The sequence below is a fragment of the Megascapheus bottae genome, chromosome 11 (genome assembly GCF_031878675.1).
Source record: "Megascapheus bottae isolate mThoBot1 chromosome 11, mThoBot2.hap1, whole genome shotgun sequence".
Taxonomy (NCBI): domain Eukaryota; kingdom Metazoa; phylum Chordata; class Mammalia; order Rodentia; family Geomyidae; genus Megascapheus; species Megascapheus bottae.
The window spans coordinates 40039850-40057681 of NC_143519.1; the positions used below are offsets into that span (position 1 = coordinate 40039850).

General features: G+C 38.7%; 1 protein-coding gene across 2 annotated transcripts in view; it reads right to left on the reverse strand.

Annotated features, from left to right (window-relative positions):
• Positions 1–17832, reverse strand: part of Epsti1 (epithelial stromal interaction 1) — an 81628-nt gene that overhangs the window by 53850 nt on the left and 9946 nt on the right. For both annotated transcript variants that reach the window (XM_090341723.1, XM_090341722.1), the window contains exons 2-5: positions 8334–8392; positions 6277–6360; positions 3388–3461; positions 2194–2277 (exon numbers count right to left, since the gene is read on the reverse strand). In XM_090341723.1, coding sequence (XP_090197849.1) covers positions 2194–2277; positions 3388–3461; positions 6277–6360; positions 8334–8392 — 301 coding nt within the window. The remainder of the gene's footprint in view (positions 1–2193; positions 2278–3387; positions 3462–6276; positions 6361–8333; positions 8393–17832) is intronic.

Below are 17832 nucleotides of genomic sequence, written 5' to 3' on the forward strand. Positions count from 1 at the left end.
AACAACATTTTTATTTTATTTTTTTTTTGCAAAGTTAACATTTTTATTGAACTGAAATTGGTGAAGGAACAATTGGGGCCACCACAGCTGCTGAGCTCACACAAGAGCAGCCCCAGTGACATTTTAGCCTTGAGAGGCCTAACATGTATGGAAACAGCATAGAGATATAGGTATTATTTTTTTTTAAACACTCAAGATAGTTTGAAATGAGCCTCACAACCTTGTCGAATTTCCAAGTTACATAGAACATTGTTAACACCTGTGGCCTTCATTTAGTAATGTTAGTTACTGTCTTTTCCCAAAATATTCCTCTCAAAAGTGCTGGCTCTATTTTGGTTCCCCGTTCCATATCAGTACACATAAAGGATTTAGTAACACTTGGGCAAGTAATAAACTGTCAAAACTTTAAAAGTAGTAAAGGCATTTACCAAGCATATGGACTTGACACAAGGCAGGTGAACTGGCTACAGAATCCCAGCCAAGTTCCAGGAGCTAAGAACACACTAATGAAAATGGTAAGGAACCCTGGCAGTGTCTGAACTGACGACCTGTTTTTGTCTGAACGTCTCCTCTACATCTTGCTTACAACATGTAAATATTCACGTATTTTACATAATGAGATGAAATACATTAAGCTAAATGTAGTTTCTATACTTTTATTTTGGGCAGTTCAGGAGCTTGACCTCAGAACCTCGTCTTCGCTCACGAGGCAATTTACCACTTGAGTCACTCTGTCAGCTCTCCTATAGTCCTTATGTATCTCCAGCGTTTTATTACTGTTCTTCCTGTAAAGTTTAGTCTTAGCTTCACCCCCAATACCTACCTCTCTAAAGTAATAAGCTCTTGGTGGGCTTGATGAGGTGGGCTTATAGACTAATTTTCCAGGAATAGTTCTGAGAACATTGGGTATCTGTCCTAGGTCACAGAGTACAGCATCCAACTTCCAAGGAGGACCAGCGAGATCAAGCTAACAGAAAAGGGAGAGCAAGATGCCTATGTATTTCCTGTGTTTCACAGCCACCAGTGTTTGGTTCGTTAACTTGTAAAAGTGTCCATTGTTTGATCATTTTTGGCTGAGATTTAACTTTTAAAAGAAGATAAACTAGGAAGAAAGACCATCAGGAAAAGGAATTGTACTTCTCTAATATACACCTGAAGTAGGTGTTTAGCAACATGATGTCATCTTCCCTTTCCCCAAATCTCTTAACCCTTAAAATCTATTTCTGATGAGGACTTTGTAGGGAATGGGAATGAAATACCTCTACATTCTTCCCTCTCTGGCAAATGAGCATTTTATAAAGATGAAAATGGCTTCAAAACTAAAAACATTAGTGGCTCACGCCTGTAATCCTAGCTACTCAGGAGGCTGAGATCTGAGGATCATGGTTCAAAGCCAGCCCAGGCACAAAAGTCTATAAGACTCTTATCTTCTAATAGTCACTCAAAAACCAGAGGTGGCACTGTGGCTCAAAGTAGTAGGGCTCTTAACTTTGAGCTGAATTGCTCAGAGAGAGCATCCAGGCCCAGAGTATAAGTCCCACCACCGACAAATGAGAACTAAAATCATTGCTTTGGGTTTTAGAATAGACCCTCTCAAAGTGGGAAATAGTGGCTATAATTCTAGTAATTGGAAGGCAGGGATTGGAGGATTATGAGTTGAAAACCAATCTGGGCTACTTTCTGTTTAAGGAGAGGGAGGAAGAGTCAGAGTAAGATGGGAAGGAAGTGTTGACAAGCTTACCATTAATACTGGCACTGTAATGCAAGCTTTTCCTTCTGTCTGTAAGAGGCATGGTTACCTATGTCACAATTTCCCTTGTGGAAGTGGATAAAACTATATGTCACGAACTGCCATTATTAACTAATCACAAAGCCTCAAGTTATCTTTTGGCCAAATATGCAACTAGTAATTTGATTATACACCTTCTAGGTGATACAGTACTGACTAAGAAATCCAATTCTGAGGCCATGAGACTCTGCCAGAATGCCAGTTTTCATTCTTTTTCTTGCTCTAGGACCTCAGGCAAATTATCAACCTACTCTGTGTCTTCATTTGCAAAATTGGATAATATCTGCTTCCCCAGATTACAGCAAGGATTCAATGAGTCGATGTATGGCCAACATCTGGAAGGGAATCTGGCACACGGTCCTGGGTAGACGATATCTAATCACACTCTCCACCTTCTTTCTTACCTTCTCTCTCTGAATGGCCTTCATTTTTTGGAGCTCAGCTTCTTCTGCTTCTTTCTTGATTCTTAAAGATTCTTCTCTCTTTAGCTAAATTGTATTGAGATTACAGAGGACAAAAAAGCAGTTACCATTTTTCAGTCTGAACTTCTAGAACACAAAATTATGATGAAAGGCAAATTATAGTATTGTCTGTGCTATACCTCACCGTGATTATAGGTGTTGCTTCAAGCTACTTAGATTGTAGTGAACGGCTAGGCTATGTCTCATGCCTATGAAATGTCGGTGTTTCCTATATGTGTATGTGTGTATGTGTCCATTTCTCTTTCCTCTCTCTTTTGCCTCTATCTCTCTCTTCCTCTTTGTCTCTGTCTCTCTCTGTGTCTCTGTCTCTCCACATCTTTTGTCTCTTTGTTTGTCTCTCTGCTTCTGTTTTCCTCTGTCCCTTGATTTCTGTCTCTTTTGTCTCCCTGCCTCTCTCTTTGCCTCTGCCTCACAACTCATAGTGGCTGGTTGCTGGTGGGTCATACCTATAATCTTAGCTATTCAAGAGGCTGAGATCTGAGAATTGTGATTTGAAGCCAACCTGGACATGAAAGTCCACGAAACTCCATCTCCAATCACTCACCAAAATATCTAAAAGTGAAGCTGTAGAGCACTAGTCTCTTAAAAATCACTGGATATCTTAAACTTTTTATAACTTCCATGATCAGTTAGGGTAAAGCCAATCAGCCCTCCCAAAACATTAAAATATAGGACAGTTGATACATACTTTCATTAGAGAAAAATTAGCCTTAACCAAATGTCATGCTGATACCTGCATGGCTTGGATTAAAAAAAAAAAAACTCTAGATAGTTCTCTTTGCACCTCACTTTCTAACTTCCATTTTAAGAGTTGTATTTTGCAGTGGTTTAAGGACTTTGTTTATGCTGGGCACTGGTGGCTCCTATGCTGCTCAGGAAGTTAAGATTTTAGGATTGGAGTTTTAAGACAGCCTTAGCAGAGAAATCCTGAAATGCTTATCTCCAATTAACCATCACAAAGCTGAAAGTGGACCTATGGACCCACTGGTGGAATACCAGCCTTGAGTGAAAAAAATCCAAGAGTTGGTAAAGTGACCACATTATTTTATGGTTGTTTGTTGGATTACAGTACTCAAAATTTTTGCCAAAATTGGACTAAAAGAGATGAGTTCTGACCTTTTGCTGATATTTAGATTGCATCAGTTGGAGTTGTTGCTTCTTCCTCACTTCATACTCTGATTGGTTCCCACCTAATTGAGGAGAAAAGAGCCATGAAAGCAAAACATAAATGCTGGTCATTAAAGACAAGTGCAGGTTAGGTCTACACCATGAGCTTCCTTAACGGTTCCATACTCCTGGAAATAAAGGTCTTAGTTAAGACCTTAAAGAATGGCAATTACTTAAAAGAGAAACAGAGCTAGACAAAAATGATAATGTCCTGTTTTGTTGTTTTTTTTTTAGTCCCTCTGCCCTCCCCTTTATTATTATTATTATTATATTACTATTATTTTCTGCAAGGGTAGGTAGGGTAGATGATAAGACCTGTCACTTGGACAGATGAGTTGTTGTTGTTTGGTTAGGACCCTACTTGTACCTGATGACATTAATACCTGCTGCTTACTGAGAACATTTGTGGTTGATCTGTGGGGCAAGTTGGAAATTTTAGTTAGCAATGTTTTTAAAAAGATAATAATGCCATGTATTTTCAGCCAGTAGGTCACTAAAAATGTTTTTCTTAGATTGAAATCATAACTGAAGCGCCAATCTGAAGAGTTCTAAGTACTTCCTGTCTTAGAAATTCTAGAACATTTTTCATGCTTAAATGTTTCCTAACAGAAACAGTGACCAGTAATACTTCTGTTGTTTATGTGTGTTTTCTTCTTCAACCTTTTACTGTCCTCTGTTCATCCAGTTCCTGGCACTACACAAGTATTTGCTCTTCATAACCCAGTCTTTCAAAAGACAATGAGAATATTCCAGCTAGTAACTAATTATCAATCCATACTATTTATTGTTCTTTCATTGGTGATTCAAGAAGACAACAGGGAAAGAAGGATATTTTCTTGCTCTTTCTTTAAAATACTCTGGGGTAGAAAGCCCTCACAGATTTCCCATCTCCTAAGAATTGTCACTTAGGGATCTACCCATATTTATACAAGCTTGGCATTCACATTAGGAAAATACCTCTGAAATCATTTGGGACATGACAAGTGTAAGGTCTGAGAGTCACTGTCACAGAAGATGCATTCAAAACCATTTGCCTTTAATCTAGGTTTTATCTGATAAAGACACAGTAGAGTTTTCTTGTGAGTCCCAAAAGATGTAACAAATCCTATTTAGTTGGGGCTTTTCCGTCATTTTTGTCAGAGATCAGAAAGAAAAGAATAGGAATGTTGAAGCCTCTATCTATTGTTACAGATATTCCCAATATTTCCTAAATTATTTTAATGTTTTAAGTGGTAGGAAAAAAAGGCGGAATTGAGAGAAATGGAGAGTCTAAGTGTCTAAACGTTTTCAGGTTTTGTTCAAAACTCATCTCTAAGGGCAACATAGTTTGGAATTTATTCCACTCCTTGGATCCTTTCCATGACCACATACATGTCCATTTCTAAATACTATATTAACAGAAATTTTAAAATGTGAATTTTTCTTACTATCTTCTAAAGTTAAAAAATAGGTACCAACTACTCCAAAGTTCAAACTGAGGCATCAGACTCTCTAAAAAAAGAACTAAAATGTGGATTGGAGAATCTTCACAGAGAACTGCCATCAGTCTATAAAAGAGATAAAAGGGATGTAGAAATCTGAGGATTGTGTTGTCTTTCTGCATTCCATCTTCCCTGTGCTCATGTTTGGAGAAAGAAAATGATTTAGTTAAAAATAAACAAGGAAGTTTAATCAGCTGAAGTCCCATATCCCTGAGTGTATGGGAGATGAGAAGAAAAGAAAAAGCTAGAAAGCACAAGATGGTTGTCAGTTGGATAGTCTATTGATGCTCAGCAAGCTGTGGCTGTGTTTTAATAGCTAGACCTCCCATAGCTGGTGGAGTGGAAGATATAATAGTGTGTCCTGGAATTTCCATGGATTTCATGAGAGACAAAGTGCCAATCTAAAGCCATCTTAGAGAAATACATCTCTGCATACCATCTAGAGAACAAAACCCCTGGCTGAGCCCTTAGTAAGGCCTAGAGCTGACAGAAAATGTACCACCTCTATCAGAAAACCAAGGAGAGATGAGACAGGGAAGGAAGATGACATTTGACCTTAATCTCTTTCATGAAATACAATGGGATGTTAGTGATAATGTCATTCCTTTCACTCATGAAGTGATTTCAACTTAGCTTATTTCCCTGAGATCCTAGAAAAATTCTCCTTCAAAACCACTAGGAGAATAAATAGCCCTGACCTGACTCAAGACAACTCTGTACTAATTTGATCGATGGGCTCTATGTTCAGCCCTTTAGGTTCTCCACCACTGGTGGTAGAGAAAAGAAAAGAAAGGAGGTGAGCGAGTGCCCATTATGTGTCTTCTCCTTGAATGACTCAGACCCTGAAGAGGTGGCCCAAGCAATTCATCACATTGGCAGTACCTGCTCACATGCCCAAAGGTCTCTTTCTGTCCCTACAATGAACACCTGAGTCATTTATCTTTATTCCAACCACTGTGTCCCCAGTTCACTCTACTCTTGCTCTTGGAATTGACTCTCCCTTCCTTTGCTTCACATTAGCATTTAAGTGCCATGATTAACACGCTGTGAAAGCCTTTCTGCTCATTCAGACTGGTGCTATGACAGGGCATATGCAGTGCCCCAGGTAAGCTTTCTTCAGAGCACTCATCTAGAGGCTCTAAATTATTTAGCAATTAAGCCATCAGCTTATTCTCACATGAGTGTGACCTCATGGGAAGACTAGACACAATATGCCCAAACAGTGAAATGATTCAAAGTCAAATGCATCCCATCCCAAACAACAAGATTACCCAAACCACCCCTCTAAGGTGGCCCTAGCTCCCTTCCCCTCCTCCAACCTCTCCCCGACCCCTCAGGCACCTGCTTTGCTGCTTACCCAGACGCCTTGGCACCAGGTGAATTGGTTTAGGTCTATTCTGCTGCTTCCATTTCTCCAGGTTCGCCAGCTCTTGCTCAGCAACTAAGCCAGGTAAGAAATATCTGATCAATTTGTAAGATTCAGAAAGTAAATGGAATTGTTTCAAAGCATAACAGCTATCAGCTTGATATCTTAGATACTAGCATAAAAGGATAAGATATCCGGCCCTACCCTTCTTGGAGTCACTCACCCCTATGACATTCCCCAAGTGTCTGTGCAGAGGGTAGACATTTGAGAAATACCCTAAAGTCCTAGTAAAACCAGAGGTTAGTTTTTCCTCCAATTCTCAGATTCTGAAAACCCAAGAGCAAGTTAATTTTGAAGGTTTTTTTTAGCAAATGTGTGGAAAATTAGAATATTCATATGTCAACATATGAGAACTTCTGTGCCTATATTTGATGCATTTTAAGCATTCTCCAAATTCACTGCAACAATAGAAGAGTGAGGGCCCTGTCTCTGCTCTGGGTTCTGGCATCCTGGACTACTAGTCAAGAACTTTTAAACTGGGCTCATTGGTGAGAATTTAATTCTTTGTGACAGTAGGGCACACTGGGGAGATATTAGTTCTGTTTCATCAAACCCATTAGACTATTTATTTTTTTATCTATTTATGTCGGTCATGGGGCTTGAACTCTGGGCCTGGGTGTTGTCCCTGAGCTCTTCAGCTCAAGGCTATTGCTCTACCACTTGAGCCTCTTCTAGTTTTCTGGTGGTTAATTGGAGATAAGAGTCTCACCGATTTTTATGCCCAGACTGGCTTGAAACAAGATCCTCAGATTTCAGCCTCCTGAGTAGCTAGGATTACAGGTCGTGAGCCACTGACGCCTGGCTTACGCCAATTCTTTAAATGTTCATTTACAAAACTTTTTAACTAAAAAAGGAAAATTCTAAAATATATCAAACTTCAGATCACACTAAGATGTAAATTTCTATTAAGTGTTTAAGGCAAAGTTTTGTAAGATGCCAGAATCTTTGGGGCTCTGTTGCAGATGCCTTCAGTTCCCACTGAAGAACTATGATGGGTATATGATCCACTGTATCATCCAGAGGGTTATTTATCTTTGTTGTTGTTGGCTGTAGGGATTGAACTCTGGGCCTGGGCACTGTCCCTGCGCTCTTCAACCCAAGGCTTTATCACTTAAGCCATAGCGCCACTTCCTGGGGATACTTTTGACAGTGGCCTGTCATTAGGTATAAACTTAAATTTCCTACAAATGAGAACACAGAATTTCAATGATGGCATTGCAACTTGTTCAAGATGAGGGGAGGGGGGGAGGGAAGGGAAATGGGGACCGAGACATGAGAAAGGGTATCAATCTATGTGAAGTAATGCGCCTTCTATCTGACAAATATAATGTAACCCTTCCATTAATTACAATAAAAAATATATGAAAAAAAGAATTTCAATGCTGGCATTGCAACTTATTGTGAGCAAGTCTCTAAGTGTCCTGTACACTAACTAAGAGAACTTTAGCTTGGCTGGCAACACTTAAAAAAGATAAAACTATAATGACAGAAGGTAACATCCATACTTGCTGCATTTCAACGAAACACAAAACATGAGGAGCATAGAAAATAAAATGTGGTCCCTTCCCTCAAAGAAGTTACGATGCAAAGAAGAGACAAATTACACAAATCAAAAGAACTAAAGGGCTGGATGTGGTTGCTCAAACCTGTAATCGCAGCACTTAGGAGGACAAAGTAACTTGGGCTATATAGTAAATTAAACCTCAAAAAAGTGAATATATGAGCAGTTTGCTCAGTATTTCCACAAGATGTCTGTACTTAGGCCCAACAGAAACACAAGGTTTATAATCACACCATGGTTTCCATTACTGACATCAATAAATTTAGAGCAACTAAAAACAGAACAACTTTAGAGGAGGAATGAAAACCACTAACATTAAGAAGATGTTGAGAGATCTGGCAAGTGTATGTAAATGAGAAAACAAAGATAAACGAACTGTAAAGAACACATGAATCATTGTAAGTGGCAGGTGGATACATATACATACTCCTTTGTATCTGCTGTCTTCGGTTTTCATTTGGTGCTATCAAGGTATATGCATTTGTGCTAGAATGAAAAGGGGGGAAATGGTTATTGTCATGAAAATCTACTATTATATTTAAACCACCATCTTCTTCCTGATACAGGGGATTTAGTCTGATCATCATTAGCTAGGCACCAAGGAAGACGTGTAACGTTATCTTAAAATCTAGGCCTGTGCAGTTCCTCAAAAGACTAAACATAGAGCTCCCCTATGACCCAGAAATTCCACTACTAGGCATTTACCCAATTGTCCAGAAACAAGGACAGACTAAATCCACTAGCACAACGATGTTCATTGCAGCACTATTTACCATAGCAAAGATATGGAACCAACCCAGATGGCCCTCAGCTGATGAGTGGATCAACAAGATGTGGTATTTGTACACAATGGAATTCTATGCTGCTGTCAGAACAACATCGCCCCAATTGTTAGGAAATGGAAAGGCTTAGAAAAAATCATATTAAGTGAAGTAAGCCAGATTCAAAGGAACATAGGCTCAACGGTTTCCCTCATTTGTCATAATCAGTAGAAACCATGGGCTCTCCTAGCAGAGATTTGCAATAGAGCAAAATCTAGATATATAAGGCCATATAGTATGACGCTAAATGAAAGGACCTCTAGGATACAGAAACAAAAGCCATATAATGAGGGATTGTTGTCTTTAATGTACTATGTTATCTCTCATCTCTTTTGCTATCCCTTGATTATCTCATATTGTTACAGTATCTTACTTTGTTATCTGATGTATTGGATATATTTGTATTTGGTTATCTGAAATTGGATAGGGAAGTGGGGAAAGCAAGATGAGGGGTAGGGGTAGGGGGGAGGGAAATGGGGACCAAGACATGAGAAAGGGTATCAATGTATGTGAATTAATGCACTTTCTATCTGGCAAATATAATGTAACCCTTCTATAAAAAAAGAAATATTAAGTGAGTAACCTTGTAAACAATTCTTATTAAAATAATGGTGTTTGGAAAGTGAAAAAAAAAATCTAGGCCTGTGCTCTGGAAACAGATTAAGCTCTAGATGTTGAAGTCATGCAAATGCACACTGTCAGGGGTGGAACTATAAAGTGCTAGCTGGATGGACAAGTTTTTGGGAGCACTGCTTCCCAGTTGATTCTTGGTAGACTGCCCACCCAAGACTCCATAGCTCCGCCAAGAGGTGCTCATAGGTAAAGCCCTTTAAACAGTGCTCTTTTCTATAGTGGGAGAACAGGAAACCCTGGTGCTTCTTTTGTTCCCATAAAATGAGATTACCAGCCTTGTCCCTGCGGCTGCTCCCTTTTGAAGATCCATCTGAGTAGCCAACTGGCCACAATCTTATACTTTTAGGCTTGGACATGGGCAGAGAATAATCAGGTGCTAAGAGAAGCAGAGAGTTCATGTAACATCGTGATACTAGGGACACTAAAATACTTAAAATACTGTGAGCTTTTGAGGGTAGAAGGAAAGACTGGATTGATGGATGTGCTAACTCCATGGCATGGTGCCTAGTACGAAATGCCTAAATGATGAAATGTGAGCAGAAATGAAATAAAATGATATCACAGATGCAGGTTGTGAGTCTTGACTTGAGGGGTGGCTGGTGTATGTGGTCCCACTAGCCTATGAATTACTTCATAAAGCAGAAATATAGCACAGCCACTGACTATAGAATACATGTGGGTACAGTTTTAGAGGAAATAGATGATCACAGCTAGGTAGTCTTTGAAGTCTCTCTTCAACCTGGAATGTACCATTTCATAGGATAAATTAGCAGAGGCAGGGCAGTAGAAGCCAAAATTGCTGATTAGCAGAAGTCATTTTTCCCGTATCTCATGATTTTCCTAGCCTTCAGCCAGATTCAAACGGGGGTTCTCATTTTAGCCTTGTACATGTGAGGTGAGCAACCACTTTTTCATGCAAATGGGGCTGCTGGATGCCCAATTACCTAACATATATCAGCAGAAGTTGCATGGGTAGCCTAGCATGCGCACACCATAATGAATACAGAATTAGAAGACTGCCACTGGAAATTAATCCCTTATCCATTCCATGTTCTTTGTTCACAGGAAGGAAGATTTTTCACTCCTCAGTTGCCAGTTCCTTATTGGAGCTCAGGAGCTGCAATTCTTCTGTGGATCATACCTGGAGACTTGAATAAGATGCAGTGGTGAGCCATTCTACAGAGCCGTAAACACAGGATATGTCAGATTTAAGATTAACCATGAAATTGCTGCACCATCTTCCATGTCTGCTACTAAAGTGACAATGCCCATCTTCTTGCTATTACAGGGATTTGCCTATATTGCAAGTTACCAGTTCTCCATCTGTATGATTCATAGATTCACCCAGAGGAGTTTCTGGCATGTGTACTAAAGCAGGGCTTCTGATTCGGTCTTCATTATGGTAAGGTTCAATAGTATGCATTTTTTAAACAAGTTCTTAGCTAGTATTGACATTCTTAGGTACCATAACAATTGGAAAGCAGTTGCAGTAGATCAAGCACACTGTCTGTAATAGTTCAGATGTGACTGGTCCCCATCAAACCTGATCTCGAGGGGCTGGTCCATAGAACTCTTGAGAAGATGATGAGCTGGGGCAGGGAGGCGAGGGAATACCACTCTCAGAATTAATGGGGCTGGGAATGTGGCTCAGTGGTAGAGTGCTTGCCTAGCATGGATGAAATGCTGGGTTCGGTTCCTCAGTACCACATAAACAGAAAAGGCTAGAAATGGTGCTGTGGTTCAAGTGGTAGAGTTCTAGTCTTGAGCAAAAGAAGCACAGAGATAGTGCCCAAGCCCTGAGATTAATGCCTATATCTCAGAAATAGAGACTCACTAGATTGGATGAGTTGAGACGATTGCTATAAAATGGAGCCATCCATATACTTGGTCTTTTGTATGTGTCTGCTTCTCTGCCATGATCATCTATAGCCATAGGTCCTCATGAGATTCTAGCATCATGCTGTGTGAACTCTCTAGGCACCAGAATTGTAAGCTAAATAAACCTCTTTATTCAAACATCGGCCAGTATCAGGTATTCAGTTATAGCAATAGAAAAATATGAATAAAGGATACTTTATCTAAAAGGGAACTTAGAAATTCATATGTAATATATTATGTACTAATGTTATATAATTATATATTACATATTTATATACTAATATAGTGATATTGCTTTCTGTTAAATTATATGTAAATAGATTAATATATTACAAAGATATATTATGATTAGATTATTTTATTTTTGCCAGTTCTGGACCCTGAACTCAGGGTCTGAGCACTGTTCTTGGGCTTTCTCAAGGCTAGAGCTCTATCACTTGAGCCACAGCATCACTTCCAGCTATTTTTCTATGTATATGAAATCAAACCCAGGTCTTCATGCATGCTAGGCAAGTACTCTACCACTAGGCCAAACTCCCAGCCCCAAAGATATACTATGAATTAAGTATTTATCAAGTTTAAAATATTAATGATAAATCACGTGCTAGGCTAAGTAAACAATCAGGCTGAAAATCAAACCTAGGCCTTGTGACACAGACAACGAAACTGTCTGCAGTTAACTTTGCAATTTAACATAAAAAGCATAAAGATATGATGACTCTTCAACATCATCCCCTTAATAGATTCCAAAGATTATGACTATTTATCTAATACCAGTTAGGGACTTAATATGCCAAAGGTTTATGGGGTGGTACCAAAATATACACATTAATCTCTATAACAAAACTTACATTTTAATAAGGAACAATTAAAAAAAAAACACCAGACTAGACCATAAAGTTGTTCAAACAAATGTTAAGATAGAAAGACATAGAAGTCAGAAATCATGGCAGAGAAGAAGACCCAAAGGAGGAGGAAACTTCAGGAAAGGGGTGCCTCATACTTACATGAACTGAAACCCCCTTTGTAAAACTACTTATAGAGGCTGGGAGTTTGGCCTAGTGGTAGAGTGCTTGCCTAGCATGCTTGCCTAGCATGCAGGAAGAGCCGGATTCAATTCCTCAGTACCACGTACATAGAAAAAAACTGGAAGTGGTGCTGTGGCTCAAGTGGTAGAGCTCTATCCTTGAGAAAAGTCCAAGGATGGTGCTCAGGCCCCGAGTTCAAGCCCCACAACAGTCAAAAAAAAACTAGTTATAGAGGACTTTTTAATATATGAAAAACAAAATTTGAGGGAAGAATAAGAGCACATTAAAGTCAGAAGGGGTCTCTGGAATGCTAAGATATGTTTCTTGGCCAATCATTTGCAAAGAATGCTTCATAGACAATTTTCCAAGCCCACTGGTCTTTTGGAGATTTTTAAATAGGCTTGAAAAGACAAAAAAAAATCTGTAATTAAGTCTGATACTAGAGTGTCTGGCAGAAAACACAAGATTCCTGGGTTGGAGACAAAGAGCTTATTGCACAGCCAGCAGCAAGACCATTGCTTATTTTTCTCTGTTCTGTTTGGCCTCAGATGTTATGAGGTAATCTTAGATATAGGACTGGCTAGTGTGTGTAGGCTTACAGAGCCAATCAATGAAATAAATGACCTAGACCTGGATGCAGAGATTTTGATCAACCATGTGTTTACTAATGATCCTACTAAAACATGTTCTGTGTTAGGGAATACATTGGCAAACTCCTTAACAATATTTTATTGGCTAATAATGCCAAATTTAAAACATCTTATAAAATTCACAAGAAAGCACTGCCAAATAACTTAGCTTTCATGTCTCTTACTTGCAGTAAGAAACAGAGATTAAATCTAAGGATACAAGCTTTTTTTTCCCCTCAAGAAATATCATGTGTCAGAGTATAATGCCCTAATGGATAAAAATATTCATCCCTTTGCTCTTAGCTTTTTTTGACATGAATAGGAAGCATCATTTATTAATGATATCAACCAATTAGTTTCTACCCACAGCAAAGGCCTTTACCATTGTAGCCTTTACAGCTTTCCCTTGAATGGGCTGACTCTGTCCAAAGCTGCTTATCTGGACAAGCCCATGCTACCTAGTTTTAGCATTCTGGTCATTTCCTGATTAAGCAACATTCAAGCTACTGAAACAAATATGTTTTTTTTAAATGAGTTTCCTTAATTATCTCATTGAAATTTAATGAAATGTCTCAACTGGTATGATTATTTTCACTTTCTAACAGCACTGAGACAGACCAAAGAACATTCGGGGAAAGTAACTGGAGACAAAGAGAAATGTCTTTCTGTACAATAAAGGAAAGAAAAACAAAGGAAAGAAAAGATGCAAGACACGTTTTCCCTGTGAAGTCTCTGAGTCTTACAACTGCCTCTCACAAGTACATTCTTGTGCTATTTTTATAAAAATCTCATCCGTAAGCACTATATGAAAAACTGTTATATTGAAGTTATGAAAAATATCTTGGCTGGCTAAAGATATTACATAAATATATCCCCTGGAGTGTGCAAACTGCACCAGATGTAATTTAAATTTCTAATTAGGAACAGTACTGGTCTGATTGAGAAAGAAATGTAGTCAAGAATAGAAATTCAGAAGGAGGTGGTCAAGGAAGTTATAGATAACTTCAAACCCAGTGGTAAACATGTAAAATCTATTCTCCTATTTTAAAAAAATAACTGGCTTGCTGTTTTTATAGTTCAAGAAAATTTTGTCTTTGGACATGACTGGAGGGAAAAAGGATGTGGAAGTAATGAAAGGCATTAGATATTTTTCTAGATACTACAAGGGTTCTGTGCTGTCTTTCTTATGTGATCTTCAATATAGGAATCAAAAGCTGTACTGTTTTTAATCCACAGGAGTTAAAACTTAAGGTTGCCAGAAGTTCATTTTTTAATAGACTAAATTCCCAAGCAAAACAAGAAAACAGCAAGATGGGGCTAAGTAAATCTCCTTTGAATCCCCATCCTTCACCATGGCTACCATCCAAGCCCTCACCCAGAATTCCACACCTCGGGTGTGGACAGGCTCAAAATTCCTCTTTAGTCTCAGAACCTGTGGAACCTAAAATATTCACCACCACCCAAGAAGCTCATACATACTTCATTCTTTAATAAGAACAACTCCTAGCTTTCGCGAGACGGTGAAATTTGACAGCCAGAGGATAAAGATTTGCTAGCAACAGATCACCAGAGCCTTGAGCTGACCTGATGGCTGGATGGAGATGTGTGTGCACACACATGCCAGGATCCCCATGTCAGTGAAACATGGCAAGTTTAGGCAAGTCAGAAAAATGTGCCCTGGCTTTCAGGTGGAGATAACCCCTACCAAGGTTCATGGTTAAGTAGACATTTCAGCTCTAAATTAATACCTTCCCAGAGCAAGCTTGTACCACATCTCTCATGTGCCCAGTAAGACAAACAATCCTAAAAACCCATCTGGGTGGACTGGGTGTGATGGTTAATGCCTATAGTCCCAGCTACTCAGAAGATTGCTTGATCCCAGTAGTTTTGAGACTAGCCTGAGTTACATGTATGATCTTGTCTGAAAAGAAAACAAATATAAACAAAATTTGAAGAAAAAAGTAGTCCCAGTGAAAGAGTAGAAGACTTCGACATCCAACAAAAACATTTGAGTTCACAAACCCACAGTTAGTATTATACTTAATGGCGAAAAGCTAATGCCATTCCCTCTAAAATCAGGAACGAGACAAGGATGCCCACTCTCTCCACTCCTCTTTAACATAGTATTAGAATTCCTAGCCAGTGCAATAAGGCAAGAAGCAAGCATAAAGGGGATCCAAATAGGGAAAGAGGAAGTAAAACTATCCCTCTTTGCAGATGACATGATTCTGTATTTAAAGAATCCTATAGACTCTACTCCCAAGCTCCTTGGAAGGGTAGCAGGGTATAAAATTAACCCTCAAAAATCAACTGCCTTCCTCTACGCCAACAGTGAGAGGAATGAGGCAACACTCAGGAAAGCAACTCCTTTTGCAATAGCCTCAAAGAAAATAAACTACCTAGGAATTGCCTTAACTAAGAATGTAAAGGACCTTTTTGATGAAAACTTTAAAATCCTGAAAAAGGAAATTAAAGCAGAACTGAGGAAATGGAAAAACCTCCCTTGCTCCTGGATTGGAAGAATCAACATCGTGAAAATGACAATCTTGCCAAGGGCTATGTACAAATTCAATGCAATACCCATCAATATCCCAAGTTCATTCTTTAAAGAAATAGAAGAGGCAATCCAAAATTTCATATGGAATAATAAAAGACCCCATATAGCAAAAACACTTCTTAGCAGAAAGAACAGTGCAGGAGGAATTTCAATTCCAAACTTTAGACTCTATTACAGAGCTTTAATTATCAAAAGAGCTTGGTACTGGCACAAGAACAGGCCTGAAGACCAAAGGAATAGAACCGAGGACCCAGATATTAAACCACAGACCTATGGCCACCTAATCTTTGACAAGGGAGCCAAAAAAATTGAATGGAAGAAAGACAGCCTCTTCAACAAGTGGTGCTGGCAGGACTGGTTAAGCACCTACAGAAAACTAAACTTGTCACCCTGCACTAGAATTAACTCCAAATGGATCAAAAACCTCGAGGTAAAAGCCGACACTCTGAAAACTTTACAGGAAGGAATAGGAGATACACTAGGCCTCCTTGGAACAGGTTGAAACTTTCTTAATAAGGACCAAGAATCACAACAAATCAGAGAAAGGCTGGATAAGTGGGACTGCATTAAACTGCAGAGCTTTTGTATGGCAAAGGACATAGCTAGTAAACTATTTAGGAAGCCTACAGAGTGGGAGAAGATCTTCACCAACCATACATTGGACAAAGGCCTCATAGCTAAAATATATCAACAGCTCAAATAATTGAATCACTCCAAAACTAAGCTCCAAAGTAACAACCATCCCATTAAAAAATGGGCCAAAGACTTAAAAGAGAGTCTTCTCTGAACAAGAAACAAAAATGGCCTATAGACACATGAAGAAATGCTCAACATCTCTGGTCATAAAAGAAATGCAAATCAAAACAACTCTAAGATTCCACCTCACTCCAGCTAGAATGGCCAGGATCAGGAAAACGAATGACAACAGATGCTGGAGGGGATGTGGCCAGGAGGGACCACTACTACACTGTTGGTGGGAGTGCAAACTCGTTCAACCACTATGGAAAGCAGTATGGCAGTGCCTCAAAAGGCTAAACATAGAGCTCCCTTATGACCCAGCAATTCCACTACTTGGCATTTACCCAATGGTCCAGAAACAAGGGCATACTAAATCCACTAGCACAACAATGTTCATTGCAGCACTATTTACCATAGCAAAGATATGGAACCAACCTAGATGTCCCACAGTTGATGAGTGGATCAACAAGATGTGGTATTTGTACACAATGGAATTCTATGCTGCTGTCAGAAAGAATGACATCGCCCCATTTGTTAGGAAGTGGAAAGACTTAGAAAAAATCATATTAAGTGAAGTAAGCCAGACTCAAAGGAACATAGGCTCAATGGTTTCCTTCATTTGTCATAATCAGTAGAAACCTTGGGCTCTACTAGCAGAGATTTGCAATAGAGCAAAACCTAGATACATAAGGCCATACAGTATGACGCTAAATGAAAGGACCTCTAGGATATAGAAACAAAAGCCATATAATGAGGGATTATTGTCTTTAATGAACTATGTTATCTCTCATCTCTTTTGCTGTGCCTTGGTTATCTCATATTGTTACAGTATCTCACTTTGTTATCTGATATATTGGATATCTTTGTATTTGGTTATTTGAAATTGGATAGGGAAGGGGGAAAACAAGATAATGGGTGGGAGTGTGGGGGAGGGAAATGGGTACCAAGACATGTGAAAGGGTATCAATATATGTGAATTAATGCACCTTCTATCTGGCAAATATCATGTAACCCTTCTATCAATTACAATAAAATATATAAAAAAGAAAACAAAAACAAAAACATTTAAGTTCAAAAAGCCCTAGGAGGACTGCTATTTTCACTCAGCAAATAAAGAATATGAGTGTATGAATGTTCTTTTAAAGAATAACTTAATGAAAAAGAATGACAACATCAAATCTATTTACTTACCAAATGCCTATTTAAGCTGACTAAGACTATGTCCCCATTATGTATAACAGTAAAAATTCAGGAAGTAACATGAAGTATACTTAAATCTATGTGACTATCTAAAACCAAAATCCATTTTATTCTTTATTTGAAATGGAACATATTCATACAAACGTCAGAAAAAATAATTTGAAAAATATTTTAAAGTCACTTGTTATACCAACTCTTGAAGTTTTCAAGTAGAATTTTACTTGGGTAAAGGTTCTCTCCACATCATAATCCAGCTTGCAATCATATGTGAAGTATAATTGTATGTCTTTGTAAATGGTTTCCCCAGTTCAATGATACATATAACATGTTTAGTACTAAATGGTTGCAGAATATTTTGCAGGCTGGATGTATTGTGACTGCATTTATTGTGACTGCATTTGTTTCAGATAGTCACTGTTATAAATAATCCTGCAGTCTGTGT